Source organism: Tubulanus polymorphus, chromosome 4, assembly GCF_964204645.1.
Source record: "Tubulanus polymorphus chromosome 4, tnTubPoly1.2, whole genome shotgun sequence".
Classification (NCBI taxonomy): Eukaryota; Metazoa; Nemertea; class Palaeonemertea; order Tubulaniformes; family Tubulanidae; genus Tubulanus; species Tubulanus polymorphus.
The window spans coordinates 25,740,399-25,765,015 of NC_134028.1; the positions used below are offsets into that span (position 1 = coordinate 25,740,399).

The 24,617-nt window shown below is 38.7% G+C and overlaps 3 protein-coding genes across 3 annotated transcripts; 1 reads left to right on the forward strand and 2 right to left on the reverse strand.

Moving 5' to 3' along the window:
* Positions 1–664: 664 nt before the first annotated feature.
* On the reverse strand, positions 665–8,809 carry LOC141903535 (guanine nucleotide-binding protein subunit alpha-12-like). Its single transcript, XM_074791671.1, has 3 exons — positions 8,339–8,809; positions 7,558–7,608; positions 665–6,865 (listed from the first exon to the last, which is right to left on the reverse strand). The coding sequence occupies exons 1-3, from the start codon at positions 8,804–8,806 to the stop codon at positions 6,296–6,298; spliced, it is 1,089 nt and encodes a 362-aa protein (XP_074647772.1). The 5' UTR covers positions 8,807–8,809; the 3' UTR covers positions 665–6,295.
* A 293-nt stretch (positions 8,810–9,102) lies between these two features.
* On the forward strand, positions 9,103–19,875 carry LOC141903592 (uncharacterized). The gene is made up of 18 exons (XM_074791782.1): positions 9,103–9,220; positions 9,604–9,767; positions 9,856–9,995; positions 10,439–10,507; positions 10,588–10,748; positions 11,129–11,233; positions 11,693–11,881; positions 11,964–12,065; positions 12,754–12,894; positions 16,410–16,506; positions 16,651–16,717; positions 17,211–17,294; positions 17,563–17,681; positions 18,071–18,275; positions 18,562–18,637; positions 18,713–18,860; positions 19,090–19,169; positions 19,255–19,875. Exons 1-18 carry the CDS (start codon positions 9,108–9,110, stop codon positions 19,388–19,390), a joined length of 2,196 nt encoding a protein of 731 aa, XP_074647883.1. The 5' UTR covers positions 9,103–9,107; the 3' UTR covers positions 19,391–19,875.
* A 111-nt stretch (positions 19,876–19,986) lies between these two features.
* Positions 19,987–24,283, reverse strand: LOC141904508 (diphthine methyltransferase-like). Its single transcript, XM_074793097.1, has 7 exons — positions 24,251–24,283; positions 21,928–22,079; positions 21,122–21,408; positions 20,889–21,046; positions 20,737–20,809; positions 20,593–20,658; positions 19,987–20,320 (listed from the first exon to the last, which is right to left on the reverse strand). The coding sequence occupies exons 2-7, from the start codon at positions 22,075–22,077 to the stop codon at positions 19,987–19,989; spliced, it is 1,068 nt and encodes a 355-aa protein (XP_074649198.1). The 5' UTR covers positions 22,078–22,079; positions 24,251–24,283.
* Positions 24,284–24,617: the final 334 nt, after the last annotated feature.

The window sequence follows — 24,617 nt, forward strand, 5'->3', positions numbered from 1 at the left end:
TCGGAAAGTAGTCGATTACTGTTAGAATTCCAGCGCGCGCAACAATCTCTCGACCAGTACGAAGATTGTTTTCATCGTAAAACGAGCATCGATGATCTGAACGTTGAAAGCGATGATAATCGAACAGATGATTCCCACCAGCAGCAGACGGCTTGTGGTCAACAACAAACAGCCGCGGAAAATTGGACAAAAGCGGGTTACCAAAACAATCGCCCTCCAGTAGCTGCATCAATGTTCGCTAATGTCGGTAGTACATCAGAATTGTCCTCAGACTTTGATCCAGACGATTGTGTCACAGATACTAATACATTTGTTGTTACCGATTGAAATAAATGAATATCGTATTCGATTAGATTCTCACATATGACGCACGCATGCATCGTCTGTATAGGCGGAGCGTTTCGCCGACCTTTGCAGCAGACAATCTTATCGCAGAAATCAGAATGACCATCCTTTTTATATCCTCGTTTTCCACGAAATATGAAACCACTTTTTCCGTTTCCCAGACGTATTCTATGACGCAAGCACCGTCTGGAAAATACAACAACTCTCGAAACGTGGGCAGCGCACCGCCGCCGTCGTTGGGTCGGAAAGAACGCACTTGATAAAAATAACGACTGATAATATTTTTGCAAAGATTTCCTGTTATTTATTGAAAGCATTAGCTTTTAGTACAGGGTTATCACATTTCCATAAATAATTATCATTTATACCAAAAAATATCATAACATTCGAGTTATCAAGTGACAGATAGAAACATCCATTTACACTATTAGTTAGTAGTGTGTACGTACAGTCTATTGTTCAAACCATAGAAAAACAATACAACGCGCTGAGAGAAGATAAGAGAACGGTAAAATACTAGCAGACGGGTCGATTTGGGCCGGTTCGAACCCCAGTCAAATTGGAGAGCGCGTTCACACATTAACCACTCACTCGTTCACATGCTGTTGCTAATGGTCACTTCCAGAGAACCAGTTCGGATTCACACGGATTAATTTGACCAGGGCCCAGTTTCACGAAAAAGTTTAAGCCTAAAACGGTTAAGTTTGAATTGTCCTCATTGAAAACATGAAGTAACCAAAAAGCAATTTCACCAAACATTATTGAGTTAACTTTTTTTGTGAAACTGGGCCCAGTACTAACATCTGAACCGTGTCAAGTCAAACAGGCACGGAACCTTTCGACACCTGTGTGAACGGTAGGTCGGGGCCTCATCAGGCACGGGCCAAATTAGGTCCATGTCAAAACGCTTGTGCGATCGCGGCTACCATCATCACCACCACCACCATAACAGTAGTAGAATGGCAGTTGTAATTGTAGTCTATTACTAGCGAGAACTTTCGGACAGAAAATGTGTCCGGATAAAAGTTCAGCTATGTGTGTGTCGTTGCTGCATGCCTCTTTTACACGAAGAAAGAAAATATTAACGCCGGACAACCACCGCGAACGGAGCGTAAAGCAAATATTGTCAATAGCGTAACCTTATCAAATGTAATCAAGATTCATTCTTCAACTAATTCCATTAGTGGCAACGTGTTTTTCCAACAACAAGGCATAGCATGTGACATTTACAAATAACAAAATGCAATGAAACCTGTTACAACGAAACCCCAGGGATCGTAATTCTTCATTTGCAAATATAAGGCAGTTCATTAAGTGTCTAATCTTGAAGCAAACCGCCAAGACAGTGGCGCGCGCGTGCTCTGAGCAGACTACTTCAATACTTCAAAGAATCCCTTTTTTTCATCTGGTCGGATTTAATTTCCTGTTAGTAAATTAAATCTATCTGCTGAGCGAAACTGGTCGTCGCTTTAATCCGAGACGAGATTTCTATTAAAGAGAAAGGCAGGAAAAAACCCTACCTAATTGATGACCTTTCTTAATATGTGACGCATACGCCTCGAAATATTCTTCGACTTATTGTTTTTAAAGAATTTATAGCGAAAAGTTGATCCCCTGAAATTCATCAAGAATGCAGTGACAACTCGTTTACGGAATTTTTCCAATAAAACCAAAGAACTTCAATCAAGCCTTCGCAGTTAGATTCTCGAACCGGAAATTAAGACCAGAGCCCAGTTTCATTTAAAGTCATAGACGTTTTTGACATCCGAACATTTCAAAATGTATTCCTCAATAAAGTTATATCCCACAATACAAAAAGAATGATGGGCCTGAAAAGATCTCCTTGAGTTGGTAGATAATTTCAACATTTTGACTGACTGATATTCCAGGTGTGGATCCAGGGGATGGGTTGCTTTTGGTACTACAGCACCCCCTATCAAAATTACACTCCTAAGTATATGCTACATTTTAAACACAAGTCAATCAAGCAGTGCCTAAAACGCTCAGAAAATAAAAAATAATTTTCACGATTTTATGGGGGACGAGCAGCTGAAACTTTGAGCGCAGGCCTTTGAAAATCCTGGATCTGCCCCATGAAGTCATCTTCAGAATAGTCCAATATTCCCGATGATGACTATCATCATATAGTCAAAACATTGAAATAAATTACTAATTTTCCTTTTCGGACAAGTCATTCTTTTTGAAATGTTTGATTTCACTGTATCATCGTTTGAACACGGACTCAAAGAGCGTTTCACCAAGACCAAGAATATTCCTCAATGCTCGTTAATATTTTCGTTCATTAAAAATCTCATTCACATCTCTATGCAAGATAAACTAAATTGCACATGATAACAATTATAAACTATATACATGCAGTAAATACTTACACATCTATATTCTCGAAATAGCAATAATAATATTAAGATTTATGAATTAATATTTTACCTCGCATAACGACCGGCATAGTGGAAAATTACTGCCGCGTCGCTAAATTTCATAATTAAATTACAAAATTAACATCTGTTAGCTTTTTTAGTCTTCTTCGTAAAAATACATGATAGTCATTGTTTGTACAAGTTAGAAAACATTAAAATAATTATCAATGATTTGAAAATCGAACATTCATTCGTCGAGCTATTTTCAGTTAAATTTAAAAAAAAAATAAATAAATAGGTAAAACATGCAAAGCCTAGAATTCTACATGGCCGCAGTTCGTGAATTTTATTGACAAAGTAGTAGCGTTATCATGTACAGTAATGTCTCAGAAATATCTGACCTGTAATTCTGAGATCCTCCCCTGACGCGGATTCAAACCTGATGGCATCGAGACTTGCCACGGCACCAAACGCTGCCCGACTAGCCCAACACAAAGTTCTACACGCACAGCTTAGATGATGTCATTATTAGCCAATCAGAAATCCTGTTTTATTATAGACCGAGTTTTTCCAGTTATAGTTTGTGAAATTTGCCTTGGCAAATATTTTCATGCGACAAACCTGTTCACCCGGTCTAGCGTGACAGGGTTTTGTGCCTACTCGAGTCTAGTGAAGCAGTCAGGTTCCACCGAGGGAGGATGTAATTTTGAATGTTGAACTAAAACATCAAAGGCAGAATTCAGGAATGAGCGAGGTGCTTGCCTATATACATTCAATTTCACAACCGTTTTTTATGCTTCAAAAAAAAAAAAAAAATAATATTGGTCAGAAGAGTCTCTCAAATTTCAAACTAAAGCTTAACATTTTGACGACAAAATATTATTGTAAGTAAGAATTATTTGAAAATCAGAAAAATTTACCATTGAAGCTTAAAATAACAGCATTTTTTTATGAAGGCGTCAACAGACATTTAGACATCAATTTTCATTGAAAAAACACATGACGCTCGCGAAACGACGCTCACCTCGGGCAGGTGTAAGAAATGCAGGGCTGCTTGTATTTACAGAGAAATGTTCATGCGTAAGTAGTTAAAATTATTTCAGAGATAGTTCGGAAAGAACCGTTAAGAATCGAGAGAAAATATTACATTGACGAGTTTACTATGGTTCTGTTATCGTTTGTACGTTACGCTAATTGCGCTATTATGACACATCATCGGTAGCCAGAGACCGTTCAAAGGGTTCGCTTGAATAGACACGTGTGCTGCTTCGACCGTTCAAAGCATCCCTTAACCCTTTCAGTGCCGACTAATTAATGATAGGAGAAAGTGCTAGAAATAATTTCAGTATGTTTAGAAATCCCCCCCCCCCCGTGAGCTGAATAACGGGCATACCGCTTTAGTGCGGGGTATCATTAGCTACTAATATTTGACAGGTTCTGCCATCTTTCAAAAGGGATAAAAAAACTATTAAGTAATCAATAACATCGATACACCGAGATGCAGTGTACTAGCAAAGTGAAACACCGATTTATACACCGCATTGAAGTGTAGACGTACTATAACCAATAGGGTTAAGCTATGAATTTGAATTTATGCCTAACACACGCGTGATATTCAGCGTTTAGCTAGATTCGGACTCCAGCTATTTGCTAGTACAATCAATCCATACTCGATTTTGATTTTTACTGATGATGAACGATACAATACTCAAACTTATTCACTGCGCCACACTCTACGGCAAGCAAAGGACCATCGCTGCACTTTTACAGAGCTAGGAGTGGATTTATTATCAAAACTGATCGAGTTATTAGGTTTGGCCCCAGACGTACTTGTTACTGACTATATTATCGAACCCTTATCAATGATAAAATACTGAATACAATCAAGGGTTATAGTTATACATAACGAGGTAGGTCGCTACAAGTGACAAGATCAAACGAACGAATGTAGTTCTGCAATTCAAAATAGCAGCCTGATTTAGATATGGGGCTTTCTACTTTGAAATACCTTACCATTTAAGTTTGGCAACATAGTTAGGCACCTATGTAAAAGTTGATTTTTCCGATTTTGTGCGCGAAATATCTTAATTTTCCAAAAACTTTAGGAAGTAAGATAAAAGCTCTACGATTCATGGATTAGGGCAGTTGGCAGTTAAATACTTAGATTATCTAAATGGAAAAACGCATTGTCATCTGAACTGGCATTTAGTTTCTAAATAGCTCTATCTACTGGCCGGAGATCCGCAACTTTCCAAATACAAAATTCCATAAAAACTTCTTCCCGACAAAAGTGGACGGAAGAGGCACCATGGTTTTATTCCTCTGCGTATGAAATCAGGGTCCCTACGGATTAGTCACTCCTGCGTATAATGAGTTTTCAAGAAAATTTCAAGGAAGCGGCCGTAGGACTTCCATATCCCAATTACTGTAGACTCCTCTTTAATCGGTACGGTTTATCTCGGTAAAACCGTTAATTTTGGTGTTTTTGTAAGCAACTTTTTATCCTTAAATTCCTTAACTCATTTTCTAATTTGCAACCGCCTAATAGGGTAAAGACAAATCCAAACTGTACCAATTTAGGCATAGTTAACCGTGTACGAACTATAAAAAATTTTCCAATTTCCTATTTTTCAAAATTGAAGGAGTTTCAAACACCTGCAAAAACATTTTCCATTAAGAAGTTTTTTTATCTAAGGAATCAAGGAGTTGTAGGGACCCTGGAAATATTTTAATGTTTTGGTCATGATAATCGAGCTTGTTTTGGTCATGATAATCGAGCTTGCATCCGAATGACTAATTCCAAACTAACTACTGTACTGCCAAATAGAACTGGCAAACAATAACTACCCGGGTTATTCTATAATTACTGACCCCCCTTTTCACCCCAAAAAATAATTCTTTTTCAAGGATTTGAGAAAACTGCTCACAATAACAAACAATGATTGTATTAGATACAAAAAATAATTTTACACTAAGAGTGTGTTCGACGCTGAAGAACCGCTGTAAGTTAATATCACATGACAATACAGAGCTCAAAAACATCACCTCGAATTTCATCACAAACAAAACGCTTTAAAAAAGTTCTTCCATGTTCATTTCGTACTTAAATGTTTACGAGTAGGAAGCAAATTTTTTTGACAATACTGCATTGTTCTAGCAAGCGCTTTTTTGTCAGCCCATATCAGTTAGGTTAAATTTCATAATCACTTAAGTTAGAATAAAGGCGAGTAAACTTTAAGGGTAAGGGTTATGGCCAAATATAAGGGCTAGGGTTGGAATATGGTCGAGAGCAATAAATAGTTAAAACTTAAAGATTTCCAGCTCAGCTACAACGAATAATCTAGTGAAACAACATTCCACAAGATCCTGATTTTTAACTAATTCTTCTACGATTGGTACTTTCTTTAATTTTCTTAGAATCCACAACCTTAGAGCGCATTTGTAATGCTGCCGGTAACCGATTAAAATAAGCTATAGGCAAAATCGCGTTTACTAGAATAACGCCCTATTGGCAAAATATCCACTTCCTTGAAAAAAATTTGATCGTCGCCACTTGGTGGCCGCGTAATTCTTCAGTGAAGCATCAACATTTCGAGGTTATTCTGTAAAATCGTGTCCTTCACCGCCTGGAATACGAACTGGATATTCTGCGTGTCGATCGCCGTCGTGAAGTGATGAAACAGCGGCTTCGAACGTTCGCGGCGCACGTTGTCGAACATGTCGACGAGAAAACTCTGCACGTCCTCGAGACAACGCGAATCGTTCTGAAACTCGGGGAAATAGTCGCTGATCGACGTACACTTAATCTTCGTCTCCAACAAGTCCGTTTTGTTCAGGAAAAGAATTATGGAGGCCCGTTTGAAACATTTATTGTTCACGATCGTTTCGAAAATGTTACACGATTCGACTAAACGATTGACTGTCCGGTCTTCCATGAGGACCTGATCGAATTCGCTAGACGCCGTTACGAACAGTATCGACGTTACGCCCTCGAAACACTGATACCATTTTTGTCGTTGCGATCGTTGTCCGCCGACATCGATGAACAAGAACGGAACTCCGCGAATGTCAAAATTATGTTCTTGGATGGTTTTGGTCGCCTTTCGAGCGTGTAGTATATCCAATTTTACTGGTAAATATCCCTAGAATTTAAAAAAAATTGATTTTATAATTATTAACCCTTTCAGTGCTGACTAATTAATACCCTATAGCGCTGGAGATAATTTGGAAATTTTGAAAAATTCCACCCTAGTGTGTTGAATAACGGGAATACTACTATAGTGCGTATACACCGCGGTGCGGTGTATCGTTAGTTACTAATATTTCACTATGTTTGACAGGTACTGCCATTTTTCAATAGAGATAAAAACTAATTACATACTAGCAAAATCCATCACCGATTTATACACCTTACTGCGGTGTAGACGCACTGAAAGGGTTAACCACTTGAAATCGTAAGATCGGCGTAGTAACGAAATCACACGATTCAATGATTTCAGGGCCGTTATAACGGACTATTTCAATATTTTCATCGACTTTTCAGTTCAGTCATGATCATGGGGTTTATACAAGTACTCGATCAAAAATACAACAATCGGTCAAAGTCTGATATAAGTCCTAATTATATACACTACCATAATCCTAACCAATTCATACGTGAATACACAGCGTTCATACTCTTATATTGTTAATCGACGATTTGAACAGTTTTTTTTTCAGAGGGGTTCAAGGAGAAAATGTAAAATTCATTAATGACGATACATAGGCTCGTTTTGTACTTATATCTGACTTCGTCCAAACTATGTATTTGAACTGTTTTGCCAGTGATACGTACCTTACTGCCAATTCTCTCTAGATTATCAAGAAAATACTTTATAGAATCACCCTAAAATCAATAAAATCAAAAAGTCAATTATCGTAAACGATGTTCAGTAAAGTAGACACTAGTTTGATCGGATTCCGACTTGAGCGCAGCAGGGGCGGATCCAGTCCCAAATCCAGGGGGTAGCACTTATTCAAAAGGGAACATGGATGAATTGTAAACCTTTCGGAATTTTTGGCACAGCGGATACCCCTCTCTATCTCCGCCCTCTGCCTCTAATCAGACAGTGGACAGATCTTTCTGTCTCCAATCAGACAGCCCCGAGCTGTCTCCAGACAGCGCATACGCACTCTGTCTCCAATCAGACAGTGGACACATCTTTCTGTCTCCAATGAGACAATGAATACCCCTTCCCCTCTGTCTCCAATCAGACAGCCCCGAGCAGTCTCCAATCAGACAGCGCATACGCACTCTGTCTCCAATCAGACAGCGGACACATCTTTCTGTCTCTAATCAGACAGTGAATACCCCTTCCCCTCTGTCTCCAATCAGACAGCCCCGACCTGTCTCCAATCAGCGCATATGCACTCTGTCTCTAATCAGACAGCGGACACATCTTTCTGTCTCCAATCAGACAGTGAATAAATACCCCTTCCCCTCTGTCTCCAATCAGACAGCCCCGAGCTGTCTCCAATCAGACTGCGCATACGCCCTCTCTCTCCAATTAGACAGCGGATACCCTCTGTCTCCAATCGGACAGCAGTTACTCCTCTCTGTCTCCGTTGTTACTCACCAGTTGATATTCTCGTCGGCGATCGAATGCTATTTGAATAGCGCTGTCTTTCCACAATTCAACAATCGCAGGCACGTATTCGTTAAAACCATCCTCGTGTAACTGTACGTTATTTTCATACGAGAACACGAGTTTCGCGTGTTTCTCGTTATCTTCGTTGCCCCACGGTATATTCAATTTAGCCCGAGCATCGATGAGAACCTTTGTACCTTTGACGATATTTCCATAAACAGTCGTTTTGAACGATTTTCTGGCCTCTTCGTTGTAATCGGTCCCGTGTATTATTCGCATTTGCTTTAGAAATGTACTTTTGCCACTTTCTCCCGTTCCTAATAATAGAATTTTTATCGTTCTACGGAATAATTGCTTCTGTTTGGCGATGTCTTTGTCGATATCTTTGCTGCGAGCGCGCTGTTCTTTCTCGTAATCGGTAATACAACAACTGAAAATCCTACTCAAGTCCGCCATATTGTCTCACTACCCCGCCCGGGCGATGACGTCACGCCCCGAGCTGAAAACACCGGCTGTGGCAGTTGAGGATTTCGCACCTGGCAGTCGAGGATTCAAATTCAATTCATAAACTTTATTGGTCGTTGAGTGTAATTTACATTATTCACGAAAGAATGACCGATATATACATTTCATGAGAAATATTTTGACAATTATGATTTTTGATTAATTAGGCCTATTTTTAGACGATATTTCGGGATTTTCCTGTGGCAGTTAATCCCAAACAGCAGTTTTGTTCCGCGACATGAAGTAAAACAAAATGGCAGCCTCCATTCTACGCGGCTTCGGGCCGAAAAATTACTGCAATAAAATCCCGATTTTCAGTAGTTATACAACTCGAAATGCCTCCGGTGGTAACTCGTACTATGTATTGTAAGTGTGTTAAACATTTACGACAATTTTTCTCATCTCAGTTCCGCCAAAAACTCAGCAGGCGAACGCTTTCATAATCATTTTTACTTACACAATAAATTCAAAATAACTTTATTGTTCCGGCTAACGAAGTAAGATAACGCGAAATAGACACATACAGTGTGTAATATACAAGGGACACAAAATTAAGTCATACGCTTCTTTTTTTAACTTTTTCCTGCAAAAAATTCATTTTATTTGGAGCTCAATTCTATACAGCATAAGTCATATAGTATTAAAGACGACTTCAAGAATGCATGAATAATATTGTCTCATGCCATTTTTCAGACACTCATAAATTGGTCTCTGTCCCTCTCCTCAGCTCAGTGTATGTTTCTTTTCAGACTTCCAGAAATACCACCAGATACACCAGAAACTAATCCAATTATGAGAACAACTGAATTACCGAAATTCAGCGCGATAACTCCTGAGAAATCAGTCACCGGATGTGCTAAACTATCTATAGAATATGAAACACAGTTGGGTGATATTCTAGAAAAAATAAAAGGCAGGGCATGTGGAATATACATCAAGTCGAAGCCTTAAAATGTTTTTATTTACTTAATATTCAATCGTGATTTCATCGCCATTTTTAGATCCATCCTATAAGAAAACATTTTCATCGGTATTCGAACCTATTGAGAAGATATCTGCACCTTTGAACTTTGCGTGGAGAACTGTGAAACATCTGAGTTGTGTTAAAGGTAAAAGTGGCTTTCGCGAAGCTTTTCAAAGGGTAGGTTCACTTAAAAACGTTATGTTTGAATAATGCTCTCGATAATGGCTTTTCTTTTTACTTGGAGTACGGATCCGTCACTTAGAATTCTGCAAAAAAATCATATAAAAAAAATTTATATTAAAAAGAAAGGAAAAAATTTTTATATGTCCCCATCAATTGAGGGATTTTCGATCTCATGATTTTCATTTTTCCCATCATTTGAATCGAATTCATCACAATTTTCATTCCTTTTTCAGAGATTTTCATGTGGAGAATAATATATAAATGATAAGAACAAATTTTTTAAAAAAACTTCCTGTCCCCTTCCATTTTGAAACGCCTATGATAAAAAATATTTTTCTGATTTTTTCCCTTTGTCTCCCATTTATTTCTTTCAAAAATCCGTACTCCAGGTAATAAAAAAATCCTATGTTAGTTGATTATTTTCTGTGATATCCTAGGTTCATCCTCAAGTTGAGCGAGCTAGGAATGAAAGATGGATCAGTCAATCGCTGTACAGCGCCGTTAAAGTGTGTATCAACTCTCTCGCACTCAATATTTAATCTCTGATTTAAACTTGCGTATATATTTTATCTTTTCTTTTTTCTAGGAGATCAACGCCGATTCCGAAAGTTTAGACGAATATCAAAGACGCCTGGTTAAAATGTATTTGATCGAAGGAAAACTGAACGGTATAAATCTGTTTGGCAATGACAAAAAACGATTCGTTGACACTCTGAAAAAATTATCAGAAGGTCGAAGCCATTTCAAGTGAGTTGATAGATATTCATTTGATTTGATTTAATGATGAGCAAAACCGACAGTTGATAATTTAACAATTCATTCTGACAGTTTCGAAGTTTTGGTTAAACTTCATCATCAGAGAAAACAAAATAACTTAGAGTTATAATAGTTTAATAGTTTAATAGTATAATAGTTAAAATGTTCATCTGAAAGACTGAGATTAATATCGGTTTACCTGTCATTTCATTTGAAGATTTTATTTTCTGTTTCTTATTCATATAACCTATCATATTATTTCTAACAATTAGGCATCCAGCATCCTCCTCTATTTTATTACATCGTAGACAGTATGGTGAAAATTGTATTATCTTCGTGTTGTCTAAAATTGTGAATTTGAAAATTTGCAGGAATAAAGTGATGATTTGTGGCTATCAATTCGTACACAATGAAACCGACTTTGGAAAAGTTGCTGAATTTCCCCGACACATAATTAGCCACCTAGCACGAGACAAGTGAGTATCGTTGTCGATTACATGAAAAAAAAAACTGGGAATCTTACTTGGAAATCTGGGAATTTTCATTTTCTTTAAAAATGTCTGGGAATTTCGTAAAAAGCTTAAAATTAGGAAAATATGTTGAGATTACGTGTAAAATTCAGCAGTTTCCATCTAATTCTTACATATTTGACTGTGTTAATTGATTTGACTCTTATCACATGGCGTCAGGGAAAACAACATGTCAGGGAATAAGGAATAGTCAGGGGATTTCATAAAAAGCTAAAAATTAGGGAAAAGTCAGGGAAATTTGTTGAGTTGTTGGAGTTTCTGTTTATGTGATGTTAGTCATATTTGACTGTGTTAATTGAAAAAAAAAACTTACTTATCAGGGAAAAAGCAAGTCAAATAAAAAGTATCTCTAGGAATGCGTTGAAACATGTTTAAAGATTAAACGTTCTTTATTATTTCTCTTAGAAACAATCCGAGCCGTGGACCGTGGCAGATGACGCTGCAGCCGACCGTTTATCAATCCTGTCTGGAATATTGCAACGATCGAATAACTCGCTGGAATCTGTGGAACGCTTTCAATAACCGAGCGGCGCTCTCGCATAACGATCAACAGCTGGCGAATTTCAAGGCTATCGAAGAAATACGCACTCACAGGTCCGCAAAAAATCCGAGTCGAATTCGGCTCGTTTGACATTTTGCGGTTTGTTTATCGCTGATATTTCGTCTGTATTTGTAGGAGAGACATCGCAGAAATTCTCGGTTATTCAAACTTCGCCGAGATGTCGATGGAAACGAAAATGGCTGGAAATGTTGAGAATGTATTGAATATGATAGACAGGTGCGTAAACTCAGTACGACAAACAGCACTTTATGAACGTTGTCTATACCGGATTTACAATTTACGGCTATTATTTATGCACTAGGATTCAGGCTGCATTTTAATGATATTCCACGACCACCACTGGGCTTGTTATGAAACATACTTTAAGCTGATTAAGAAGCTCAAAACAAGTTAAACCCTCAATCCCTGCTTTGATTAACAGCTACAACGAGTGGGGTCCAGAAGAAAAGGGTAAAGCAGCCATGTCAAAGACCACTGGGGGTCCCACCCCATCCTCGGTATTAAGATTAAAGATGCAAATTCTAAGAGGATTAGTGTCTTATTTGCAGGTTTTAACTATATCTGTCTTGATAAAAGGGAAGCCTCAGTGGGAAGGTAGGGGTCCGGATCCTTGAAACCACCCCCTAAATTTGCCCCTGTACAGCCAAATGGATAACTCGTCAGTGTGGAAACTGATAGAATTAAAAAGTCATGACTTATCCAATAACGACTTTGCATTAGAAATACTAATTGAGACTTAAAAATTTGAGATGACTTAGTGATATGATTAGTCATTTGATGATAGGTTATTTGAGTTTGACTGTTCACGCATGAGGATTCAAGCTAAAGCCCCAAATAAACGTCAGATGGCCATGAAAAATCCATTTCAGTCTTGCTAAACTTGAAATATGTTTACTGTTTGTAGATTGAAAACCGAATTCCGTGACATCGCTGGTGAAGAAATGAGTAAACTGCAGACATTCGCAAAATCCGAAGGGTTTCCTCACACGTTGGCCATGTGGGATATACCTTACTGGCGAAGACGTCAACAGCAACACTTATACAAGTAGGTTTTCTAGAAACAAGAAATCCAGCAAATGCAAATAACACAATTTCAGGGAATGTAAAATAGATTTATTCATCAGAAGACAACTAAACAAAAACAATGCCTACCATTATTCTTTAAACCTATGACATAGAGTACGAATTCCTGGATTCAGTTCCAAATTTCCTTATAGAACCACCAAACTAACGGTTTAAAGAGAAAACCGAGAGTTTTATGGGAATGCCACTATAGTGCGTCTACACGGCGCGGTGTATCATTGGTTACTAGTATTTCACTATGTTTGACAGATGCTGCCATTTTTCAAGAGAGATAATTACTAATTACATCAATACACCGCAGCGCGGTGAACTAGCAAAATCCATCACTGATTAGTACACCGCACTGAAAGGGTTAAGTTTGAGCGTTCAATTTTTTCATTACCGTCGAGTTTTTGTATACGTAAAAATACGGATGTAGAACAACTTGAAAAGACTCGATTACTTTACACAACGGGTAGAGATACAACACGAGACGAGGCGGAATAATCGTAATACACGACTGCACAATCGATATCGGCACGAAACAAACAACGAAAATCATCAGTAAAACTAGCGACCGCTTGAAAACGACTTTCAACGAAAATATGTCTTTCGGACGGGCGTCGAACGATCCGGAACGCACTGTACTCGGTATCGAATTCAGACGATTCGGGATGAGGAATTCGGTGCTGCGTTGTTGTAGCTGTTCGTTCTCCTCGTTGATTTGTGGATAGACGGCGCTGGCGTCGTCGTTCGACAGCCAGTTATTGTGTAATACTCGGTGTTGTTTTTCGCGCGTCGTCGTCGTCGAACTCGCGTCTTGTTTATTGGGAAGCGACGGTCGTATTATTCGTATCATTGGCTTCGTATTGTAGACTTTACACGTCGATTCGTCGTCCATCTGTCTGACGCCGTCATCCGTCTGCGTGCTGATACTCACAAATTTACGTTTCTTCAAGCGTTTATTTTGTTTATGTTGTTTCGGTCGCGGAATAAACGAAGTAGGTTTCTTAGCGTCCGATTTCGCGTTGCCGGTCTGCGGGTCCGATCTTACGTCGCCGGTCGACAAGCTCAATCTCTGCGGGCGCTCCGTGTTTTTCCCGTCGCTAATCGGCGGTAGCGGAATGTGTTTCCAATGATTGCTGAATTGTTGCATCATCCAGGATTCGACGACCCCGGTCCGCGAAACCTGCGAGTCCGACAACGGTCCGTTTATTTCATCGACGTACGAATATTTCTGTTCGAGCGGCGACGAGTTATTATTGCGAGAATTCGCCGACGTCCAGCTGTATCTGCTGCTTCCCGCCGAACTGTTCGATGAAATCAATTGCAATTCCGATTTGTGATCGTCGTCTTGAGACTGAGCGCTGCTATTCGACGAACCGTCGTCTTGCAGATTCAGAGGCGTCAATCGTCTTCCGCTAATGTTGCTGCTGTTCAGGCTTGTTTCTAGCGCGCTCGGCGACGGGTCGGTCTTCTCGAATTGCGACTCGTATCCGTCTGCTGTATTGGTATTCGACGATAAGCTACTTCTCGCCGCTTGTCGTATTAAACGGCGTACACGCGTCTGCCCGCGCCGCCTCTTCTTCTCGTACGACGCCAACGACGAATCCATCTCCGACGTCGCCGTTGTTATATCTCTTTCTGACATGGCAGACGCCGTCGAAGCGCGCTGCGTCGATAATGACAACGATTTAAGCCAGACGTTTCCGGCGCTTCGTCGCGTGTGTCGTAACGGGTTCAACATCGACGGTTCTAGCGGATCGGCGTCGTCTTTATCGTCGGTCTCGTACTCGGGAATCGTGTCGATCGAAAACACGCTGCACGTCGATAATTTACCGTTGGCTTTCAGCGGCGCGTTTAATTCGAGTAGACCGCTCGATTGCCGAGACGTCGAACGCGTTTCGGAATTCGTAGCGCTGACGCGTGTCTCCGTTTTCATGTCAGCCGACGAACTGGATATAGAAGATATTCGCGGACTCGTCAGGTGACTGGTGGTCGACGTCGACGAAATTCGATACTCGGTACTCGACGAGGAGTAATCGTGTGTCGCGGTCAGTAAATCGGTGATCGGTAATCGAGATTTCTGGCGTCGATCGGATTCATTTTTGACCTGTGCGACATCGGGATCGTCCATTAAACGAATCGGATTCAGTTCGGTAATTTGAGTCGGCGTCGCTGAATTTGTTTCGTTCGATTCGACCGAGTTTTCGATAGAGACCACTCGATTTATGACGTCCATTTCGACGGCGATCGCGACGTCGGATTCCGGCGAGATGGCCGCTATTTTCCGCGCGAGGAACAACAATCCGTGCGCGTATATTCCCGCGATCGCGATCAACGTCGAAAACGTCAGCGCCGGCGAATAAGCATCGGCGAATATCGAGAACGCCGTTTCGTGTTTCGTGTTCCAGATATTCGCGTAGCATATTTGCGTAAGAACGTTGGAACGCGGCTGATCCAGCGACCGGTAGAATTCGTAGATCAAGTACGGCAAACTGAGCGTCCAGACGACCGCGAATATTCGAGCGATCGAACACTTGTTCAATAATTGTATTCGATCTTGTCCGAAAACGACGTAGATTTTACGTATTCGTTGACACGAGATACTGACAAGACAGACGTACGTCTGCAGTTTGCAGCAGTTCTCGACGAATCTCTCCAGCGAACATAAGATCGGACTGTTCGTCGCCATCCATGTTAGAAATATACTGATAGTACGCAGCGGAATTGCGAAACCGCTGATCAATATACAAGAAATGGTTAGACAAATGATTCCTTTGTGTTGTTTACGAATGTAACCTTTTTTGAACATTTTCGACGCCAGGTATATGTTCACCGTTAGACCGACGATGCATACTGTACCCATCACTACTGTTACGATTAGTCCGAGTATTAAGTTCACCATGAAATAGTTTTCGGTCATCGTCTGATTTGCCGATGCGCTGTTGCTGTTGTTCATTTTCATTTCGTTTTGATCGATTGAAGAACCTCTTTTCAACTGTTCTTACCTCAGAGAAGTGAGGTTGTTCGTAGTGTGTCTTGTTGAAGTTTATGTATCTAAGGATGTTACTAATTAAGACTTCCTCTCGACACACGCAATAAGTACACCATTAGTATACGTCGCTGTATGTTATTCATGTGTCAGATCTATTAACAACTTTTTGACGTAAGCGTTTAAATTTAAAGTTTTGACTTTTCTTAAATTGCTACCTAATCAACTAAATCATTTGGATTCCTATTACTACATCAACGATATTGCAGTAAACCGTGCCTTATTTGGACACGGCCATCTCGCGACTTTGGACGAAAAAAAAGAATCATATTCCGACATCCTAACATATTTTCCCATCCTTTACTCGTCGTGCTTAGCCTATTTTGCCAGTTCCTGTTAAGCATGATTTACTGTAACTAAAATGTATTTTTGTATATTAAATGAGATTGAGCTGAAACTGATCGAATTAATTGTTTCATTTTCATGTGACTTATCATTTTCAGGGCGGATGAAGCTACAATTGCTCAATATTTTCCGTTTTCGAAAGTTTTGTCCGGTCTATTCAAACTCAGCGAAAACCTATTCAACATAAAAATCAAGGTAGCTTTAAATTGCTGATATGATGGGTGAAAATCTATTGAGAATTCACTTGACTACATTATAAAATGAAAATTCTTCTTAATCCAAAGTTGTTGTGAAAAAGAAACATTTCGTAAACAGATTTACTATTAATGACTTTTATAGGACTGCTCTAATGATGCCGATTTATGGGATGAGAGTGTGAAATTGTACAATATTCATGATGCAAATGGTGAGTCATGTATTTGATTAAAAACTTTATGACAGAGTGGCCACTGGCCTGGAAAACCTGTAAAACTCGGGGAATCAGAAAAATCTCGCAAAAAAATCAGGGAAAACTCAAGGAATTTGACAAATTTTAGCGAAAAAACCTGGAAATAACAGGTAATTTGGATAATGTTATCAACCACGTGTTTCTTTATCAGTATATGACACTGAAAAATGAATGAATTGTGGCATTTTGAACCTAAAAATTTCTCTTAATTCATTTAGGGAATTTTTTGTAATCACATGGAAATATTAGGGAAAACTCGGGGGATTTTGTAAATAGGTGAAAAATGGAGCCACCCTCCCTGTATACGAATTAATTTTGAAAGTTAACTTACAATTCTACGGCTTTTGGAATTATTTCTTATGGAGTAAGAGGAGTGTTTAATCAGCGAGTGGCTAATTTGAAAATTGAATTATCATAAGGTGCTAAAAACTTGCCAATATTTATAATTCAGGGAGTGTTATCGCTTCATTATATATGGATCCATACGTCAGACTGGGAGAAAAGGCTGAAGGAACTTGGATGGACTGTGGAAGAGGTAGTTCCCTATTGATTTTGAGCATTATTTTGTTTCATTACTTGTCAACCCTTTCAGTGCGTCTGAAACCACATAGTGAAATATTGAAATAGTGGTATTCCCGTTATTCAACACACTAAGTTGGAATTCTTCAAAATTTTCAAATTATTTTCAGCACAATAGGGTATTGTTAAGTCAGCACTGAAAGGGTTAAATCTCACAAAATTGTTATCATAGAATCCAAGCTGCAAAAACGTATAGGATAAAAAAACTGTTAATCTTGTTTTAGAGAGCAGTAATTTATACAACACAAAACCGATATCTTACTGGACGATGAATCTTCCAGCTCCGATTGCGGGACGATCACCGAATTTAACGTTTAAAGACGTTAAACTATTGTTCCATGAGGTTTGTTTGAATTACAGCCGCTTCGGGTTGTTTTTTTTCTTTTAGATAACATAGAGGACAGATTTTCAACAGATACATTTCTAGGGGAAAGAGGAAAAACTTAATAGGAAAAAAAGCAGCTGAGCTAAACCAGCGGTCAAAATATCTTGTTTGAGGAGGGAAAATGTATTTGAAAATTTTGATGAAAAAAAAATGAATTTTCATTGAACAAAATAATACGTACAGTGTATGAATTAAGCTAAAATGACGGATGTTTAACAGTCCAGGGGTGGGGGGAAAATTTTTCAATTCATCCATTTTCCCATTTATTCAGAAATTTACTGCACCTTCATCCAAAAAGCCTTCAAGTTTTTTGCTGTTATTGAAGGATTGAAATCGTGATTTTTCAGTTCGGACATGGTTTACAGCAGATGTTGACGCAAATACCTTACTGCGATTTATCGGGTCAACGCAACGTCGAATGGGACGCTTTACAAGTATGCTCGACATTCATGGAGGAGTTGCTTACTTTGCCGGACGTAATCAAATCAATCAGCGGTCATCAGGACACGAACGAAGTCATACCGGACGATCTTGTAAATGATCTATTGAAAAGTAAGTCGAGTGATGGCAGCTTTTTGTTTTCATTCATCAGTCATGGCTTCACTGTACAGTATGAAGTCAGGGAAAAGTCATTGCATTTTCTTTAAATAGTCAGTCAAAAGCTTATTATTATTAAAGTAGATTGCCCTTATAATCAAACAGTTTCTTGTATATTTTATGTATTAGACTGTTTTAATTGATTGAATTATTAGCAGATCAAGTCAGGGAAAACAACTTAATTCAAAAGCAAATCAGATAAAATTGGCCGCCCTGAATAATGTTGTAATATATTTCATAGGTGAAGCGCACATGACGACATACGACCTGATGAGACAATTATATTTCAGTGCATTAGATATGGAGATGTATATAAGGTATATCGATGTCACAAATAAAATCGAATCACAAATAAAGTGCAATCTTTAATTTGAATACATATGATTTTTCAGTAAAGATCACTGGCACGATATAATGACGCGTGTTTGGAGGGAGTTTATGCCTGTAGAATTGGATAAGGATGATAATCATCCGTGTTCACTGACTCATATATTCTCCGATCAATATCCGGCTGCTTATTACTCGTATAAATGGTCTGAGGTAAATATCGCGTGTGAACCAAAATATCTGATTCGTCACGACTTTTCAAAATCCTTTCATTTACCTGTGAGGTACTATAGACTTGAGAGCTTGTACTTCTGAATCTAGTTTACCTTCGAAGTACTTGGGTTGTTTTTTATAAGGGGGTGGGGTTCCGACCCAGTATACCCTCGCTATGGGAATATGAAGACATTACATTAGTAACTAGTTTGTGTTTGAATGATTATAGATGATATCTGCCGATGCATTCGAAGCCCTTATTGAAAGTGGATGGAATGATAATGAGAAAGTACTTGCCAAAGGACAAAGGTGTGTATTTTCTGCAGTATAGGGATTCCGGGTTCAGATGAACCCAACAGACTCGAGTCTCATTGTTTCTTATCTTCATTTCCAGATTCAGGGAAACTTTCTTATCACTAGGTGGCGCTGTACCTGCTGGTGAAGTTTTCCGTCGTTATCGAGGTCGCGACCCGTCATTGGATGCGTTAGTCAGAAAGTATCAAAAGCTCTCGAAGGACTCGTCGAGTTGATCCTCAACGTCATTAGACTGTGATATTATTTCTATTGAACGAACTGTAATATGACAATGACGATGACATTATGTAGTTATTTGCGGGGGCGGATCTAGGGCTGAAATATAATTTAGTACTAAAATATCAGGTTGCCCTGAAATTCTAATAAGGTAGAAGAAAAATATTAAACAGATACCTAAAAAGTTTAAATTCATAAGCTTGTATTTCCAAAAATGATTTAATTGTTTCTGATGACCTTTTTTTCAGGGTGCCATTCAATTATATGATGTGCCCTATTTTGGTGGGGCACCCCTCCCTGAATCAGACCTTAGATCCACCCCTGATTTGGATAGAGTAAATTCCAGCAAATGGAATAATTGGTAAATGTAGAATGACAAAATGGCACTTTCTCGTATTCCATCATGTTGATATTTTGTAGGAAACATAGATGAAGTGGTTTTTATGTCTAATCAGATGCAAACTTGTTGAATGAATGAATATAATTTGTGTGTGTCTATAATATTAACAGATATTTGTTGTTGGTAGGTTTTTTCTCGGGTTCGTCGGTTACAAACATATCGAAATCAAACACCGGTGTGAATTATTATTAGTTTTCATGTGTCTTTATTCCACGACCATAAACACAAAAGTTTATCATAAAACGAACACGAAGCTATCACATTATTCTCGTCATCGTCTGCATTCGCAAACATCCAATCTACGCCGTATGCTATAGATTTGTGATTCATAAACGACGCAACGATTTTCTGTTCTCCACAGATATTGTTACAATCGAGGATATGAAAGCCGTTGTACATGCAAGCTGTTAGAAGATACGATGCATGTGTCGGGTGCCATTTCAGACGCCAAACTCCACCCCCGACATTCGTATCGCTCAAAGGTTGTTTCATTGTTCGTGTGTCCCAAATCAATACGTGTTCATCGTAGCTGAAATTAGACCATAAAATGGATGTTGTCTGCCATTTCTCGGTTCTTTCAACTGCCAATTAAAGGCAGGTTTCAATTGATAGCATTCTGGTTTAAGGAAAGAAATTCCAGATTACAAACTCTCTATTGGACACTTCTATCAGGTTCACAGACGCTTTTCCAGAATAGGTAGTGTATTCTGGTCAGAAGAGCACCCGGTATTCCAGAATAGGTAGAGGTCAATCGAAACCTGCCTAAATGATCTCTGAACCCTTTATTCAATATTTACTAACCTGCCAGTGCAAAGTATGTTCTCATTCATCCAATTAGACTGTATGCTACAAACGCCCATATCATGACTGAAGAAAAGTGTTACGAGATAAATCTTGAAATAACGGTAACTACCAGTAATGAAGCAATAGTGAAGTTCTACTCACTGCTTTTTGGTAAAGATCGGTCGACTACAATCGGTCCTCGTGTCCCAGCCTTTGAATTTTGTGTCATCTCCACCTACATACATATAAAATAGTAAACTCTAGTTCCGCTAAGTCATTCAACGCATTGGGTTTATCTGAGCTAGAAACATTACCTGAGTATATGATATCATTGTTCCAGTAGTCAAATGCTGATATCCAAGATTCAAAATCATGTGCAGTCCACTGTTGTACAGTTTTCACAGAGCTCTCAGAAATCTGTGCGACGCCTACATTTCCACTTGAATTACTGTAACTGAGTTTTGGTGCTTCGCTGAAAATCATATTGACTATTGAGTAAGTGAGCTATAATTTTGAATATTACAAGTTTTCGGTATGTCGAATTTACCTGTAATATTTCCTATTGGACCAATCTAATGACGTTCCCATGCAGTCATCACCGATTGAGCATGATTGCGTAATCTCGTCAAGTTTTCCGTCAATCAGAGCGAAAATACGCAGCTCGCCGGCTGAATTCACAATTCCTAAACCGGCTGCGTTATCTTTTAATTCTTTAGGTGACCATTTTATATCAAAGATTCCTGGTAATGTAATATTCATCACTTCTTGAAGTTCAGAATTCTCATGCCGGTACAAAACAAGTCCTCCCAGCCTATCATTCTTTGATTTTTCTGTCTGGAAGATTATGTAAGATATTGTGAATACCCGGTACATGGCCAGTAGCTCTTAGGCCTTTTCTTGATTACTTGGAGCACGGATATAAAAAAAATGGTAAGGTGCAGAAAAAATATTTTGTATTAGGCATTTCAAAATGAAAGAGAATAGGAAAATGATAGATTATTTTAATTATTTGAGCATTTTCTACATAAAACCTCGGAAGGACTGCAGAAAAGAAAATACAAAAGGACTGAAAATTGTGATGAATTTGATTCACATGATAGGAGAAATGGAAACTTTTTGCAAATCGCAATATTCAAAATCAACTTACAAGTTACTACTTAGATCGAAAATCAAGATTGACATTACAGAAATACATTTTTTTGAAAGATTGTGATGAAAACACAACATGGGACTGAAAAATCTTTTTTTTTAAATTTGATGTTTTTTGCAGAATTCCGGGACCCAAGTCCGTACTCAAAGCATTTCAAAAAGGCCTTAACTGGAATCTGCAATTACGTGGATTTCTATCCTTACCACACTGGATTCCAATTCATATAGACCGCAGGCGAGGTAACTGTTTTGACTGGCAATAGGACACCATTCAACAGAGTCTGCACACAAATCAGTATTCAGCGAATTCAATATTTTAATATTAGGGGTAGAGATGTTCTCACTATCATCCATTACTGAAAAACAATTTGGACGTTTTAAGACCGGAGATGTCTACATGTATTAGGAAAGAAATGCATGGAATCCAAAAATCCTTTAGAAATAAAAGCTTAGAGAATAAAAATATCTTCTGACTAAAGTTTATTGTATGAAATAATGAAAGTACATATAAAAGAGGATCTGCATGAACTAATAATAAACTATTCTACCTCGTTTTCGTTAATGCATTTTGACAATGTTGAGAATAAATACATGATTAACCAAAATCAAATTTTCTTTTGATATAATCAGCCGGATATGACATGAAACAAAATTACATCTAGAAGTTTATGCCACACAAACTGAAAATCGTCATGATTACCATTAAAAATTGATATCATAAAAACCCTAATTTCAGGCTATTTTTAGATAACAAGAAAAAACATTTAAGTTGTATAGTATACAAGTTGAAATTGCAGTCGTGGTGATCCATTTACATGAAAATCTATAGATTTTAACACTTTCTTTTTTGGCAGGTTTCCATTGAATGTATACTTTTGTAATGTTTAAGAATAGTTTTTCTGGATCACAAGCTTTCTAACAGCTGCATCAATCAGGTTTAAAGATAGAGTTGTTTCAGACTAAGAAGAGTGCAAGTCTATACTGCTCGAAACAAACGCGCAAGAAGAGAATTCCAGAATTGGTAGAAACCAATCAAAACCTGCCTCAGTCACCCCTGCAAGCATCACGGGCAATTCACCCCTCACATTAAAGAATTATTCAAAAACATTAAACAGTCATTGATCTGAAGATACAGATTAAACTGCATCTGATCATTGATTAATGTTTTATCCGAGTTTGGCTGTATAAAAATCTCGACATCCATGATTCGTCGATCAGAAAATTTGAATCCGTTAAACTCTGCGCTGGCTCAAGATCTCGCGCTTCTTTCGCATTCCATTAAACACTCGCGAACTAAAATCCTCGCGTGGACGATACCTCGTTTTAAACGCTCCGAGGAACTCTTACTACCCGAATACGTCGGTCGAATGTCCTTTCCCATCTCCTCGATCACCGACAGCAACTGCGCGTATTTGCTCTGATGCTGCTGCTGTCGGCCGAGGTGTTGCGGAATTTGTTGCGTCATCGTCGGTATCGGTAAACTCATCGTTTGAGCAATAGGTGGCGGCGTGTTCCTGATGTCGGCGGTATCGAGACCGCGAGGCGTTCCCGGATTACTGATCTGCGGCGAGTTACTCGCCTCCATATCGTCTTTATACGAAGCCATCGTCGGAAACAAACTGAAATCAGAAATCGATTAATCATTCCATAGAACAAAAAACAATTAGATTCAATCAGGTTTCGATCGAACGTATTCAGGTTTAGGAATAGAAATTCAAAATAACAAACTCTCTACCGGCCTCTTCTACCAGGTATCCTATTCCGTTTTAGGGTGTGACTGCAAGTTTAGGTCACGTTTTTGCTATGACGCTAGTGTAATTGAGGACTTGGGTTATGGTTATGTATAACCACATGGTTGCATGTATAATCAAATTTAGGGATACCGAAAATAAGGCTTAGTGTCTTGAAGGCGAGAAGAGAGCCAAGAGGGCAGGGGTTAATAGGCTTAAGTTCAACAGGGTGGGTATTAAGGGTAAGACTATAAGTAGTAAAATAGTAATAGTTCCATAAATTGCCTGATGGCTCCGGTAGATAGGGCACTGCGCTAGTAGGCTATCCACTAATTGCGTGATCGAAGACAAATTTTCGTGGTTTTGTTTTTTAGAATGTTTTAAGTACAGTGTTGCCAATACTGTGGAAACCAGGATCGGGTACCGGCACTGGTAGGTACGTGTCTTATGTACATTCACAGTTACTTTTTACAAGAAGGCCTGTTTCTATGTTTCTTAATGTTAATTTACGGCAGGCAGCGACAGCTTTGAACTTACTTTGAATCAATAAATATCATCAAAAATCAGCTAAAAATTCAATAAAGCATCGAAACATCGAGTCACCGAGAAAAATGTGAAATAAATTGCATTGATTTTGCCATTGACATTTGCTTTGATTTTGAATAACGTGCAATTAAATCAGACCGTTTAGAAGAATCAGTATTCATTCAAACGGCAGATTTATTATCATTCTACATTCTATAGCGATTAGAATTACGGTATTTCTGTTAATCATTGACATTTCTGTAATTATTTACCTGCAATTAGGCCTAATGCTGATTGCAACTTTGTGGAGACAAAACCGAGTTAGCGGATATTTGCCGTACTTCAAAGCCCATATGACGCACTTCCTTCGGTGGTTCTAAATACCGACCAAAACCGTCCAATACTTCGTCCTTGAACGTTCACTTGCCAGTGATTGTTTCAATTACCTGGAAGGTTCGAATCCGCATAATACCTACTGAATTTTTCGCCTTAATCCCAAATACAACGAACGAAGAAACGTAACTTTTCTGAATTAAAGATTATCCTATAGAACTCAATTGAGAATTATTTCTATAATGAGGTTCTTTTTGACGTTACGTGTATTTTTCGTTTTTACGTGACAGTAGCTAGCGGTAAATA

What these genes read in the sequence shown, in the direction of transcription:
- LOC141903592 (XM_074791782.1), top strand. Translation starts at nt 9,108, where the DNA reads ATGGCAGCCTCCATTCTACGCGGCTTCGGGCCGAAAAATTACTGCAAT. An exon ending in GGTAACTCGTACTATGTATT is followed by an intron (nt 9,221 to 9,603) that starts GTAAGTGTGTTA and finishes GTTTCTTTTCAG; the next exon opens with ACTTCCAGAAATACCACCAG. An exon ending in TATTCAACATAAAAATCAAG is followed by an intron (nt 16,507 to 16,650) that starts GTAGCTTTAAAT and finishes TGACTTTTATAG; the next exon opens with GACTGCTCTAATGATGCCGA.
- LOC141903535 (XM_074791671.1), bottom strand. Translation starts at nt 8,806, where the DNA reads ATGGCGGACTTGAGTAGGATTTTCAGTTGTTGTATTACCGATTACGAG. An exon ending in GCCGACGAGAATATCAACTG is followed by an intron (nt 7,609 to 8,338) that starts GTGAGTAACAAC and finishes TATTGATTTTAG; the next exon opens with GGTGATTCTATAAAGTATTT. An exon ending in TAGAGAGAATTGGCAGTAAG is followed by an intron (nt 6,866 to 7,557) that starts GTACGTATCACT and finishes TTTAAATTCTAG; the next exon opens with GGATATTTACCAGTAAAATT.
- LOC141904508 (XM_074793097.1), bottom strand. Translation starts at nt 22,077, where the DNA reads ATGGATGATAGTGAGAACATCTCTACCCCTAATATTAAAATATTGAAT. An exon ending in CAATGATATCATATACTCAG is followed by an intron (nt 20,810 to 20,888) that starts GTAATGTTTCTA and finishes ATATGTATGTAG; the next exon opens with GTGGAGATGACACAAAATTC. An exon ending in AACATACTTTGCACTGGCAG is followed by an intron (nt 20,321 to 20,592) that starts GTTAGTAAATAT and finishes GTCTAATTTCAG; the next exon opens with CTACGATGAACACGTATTGA.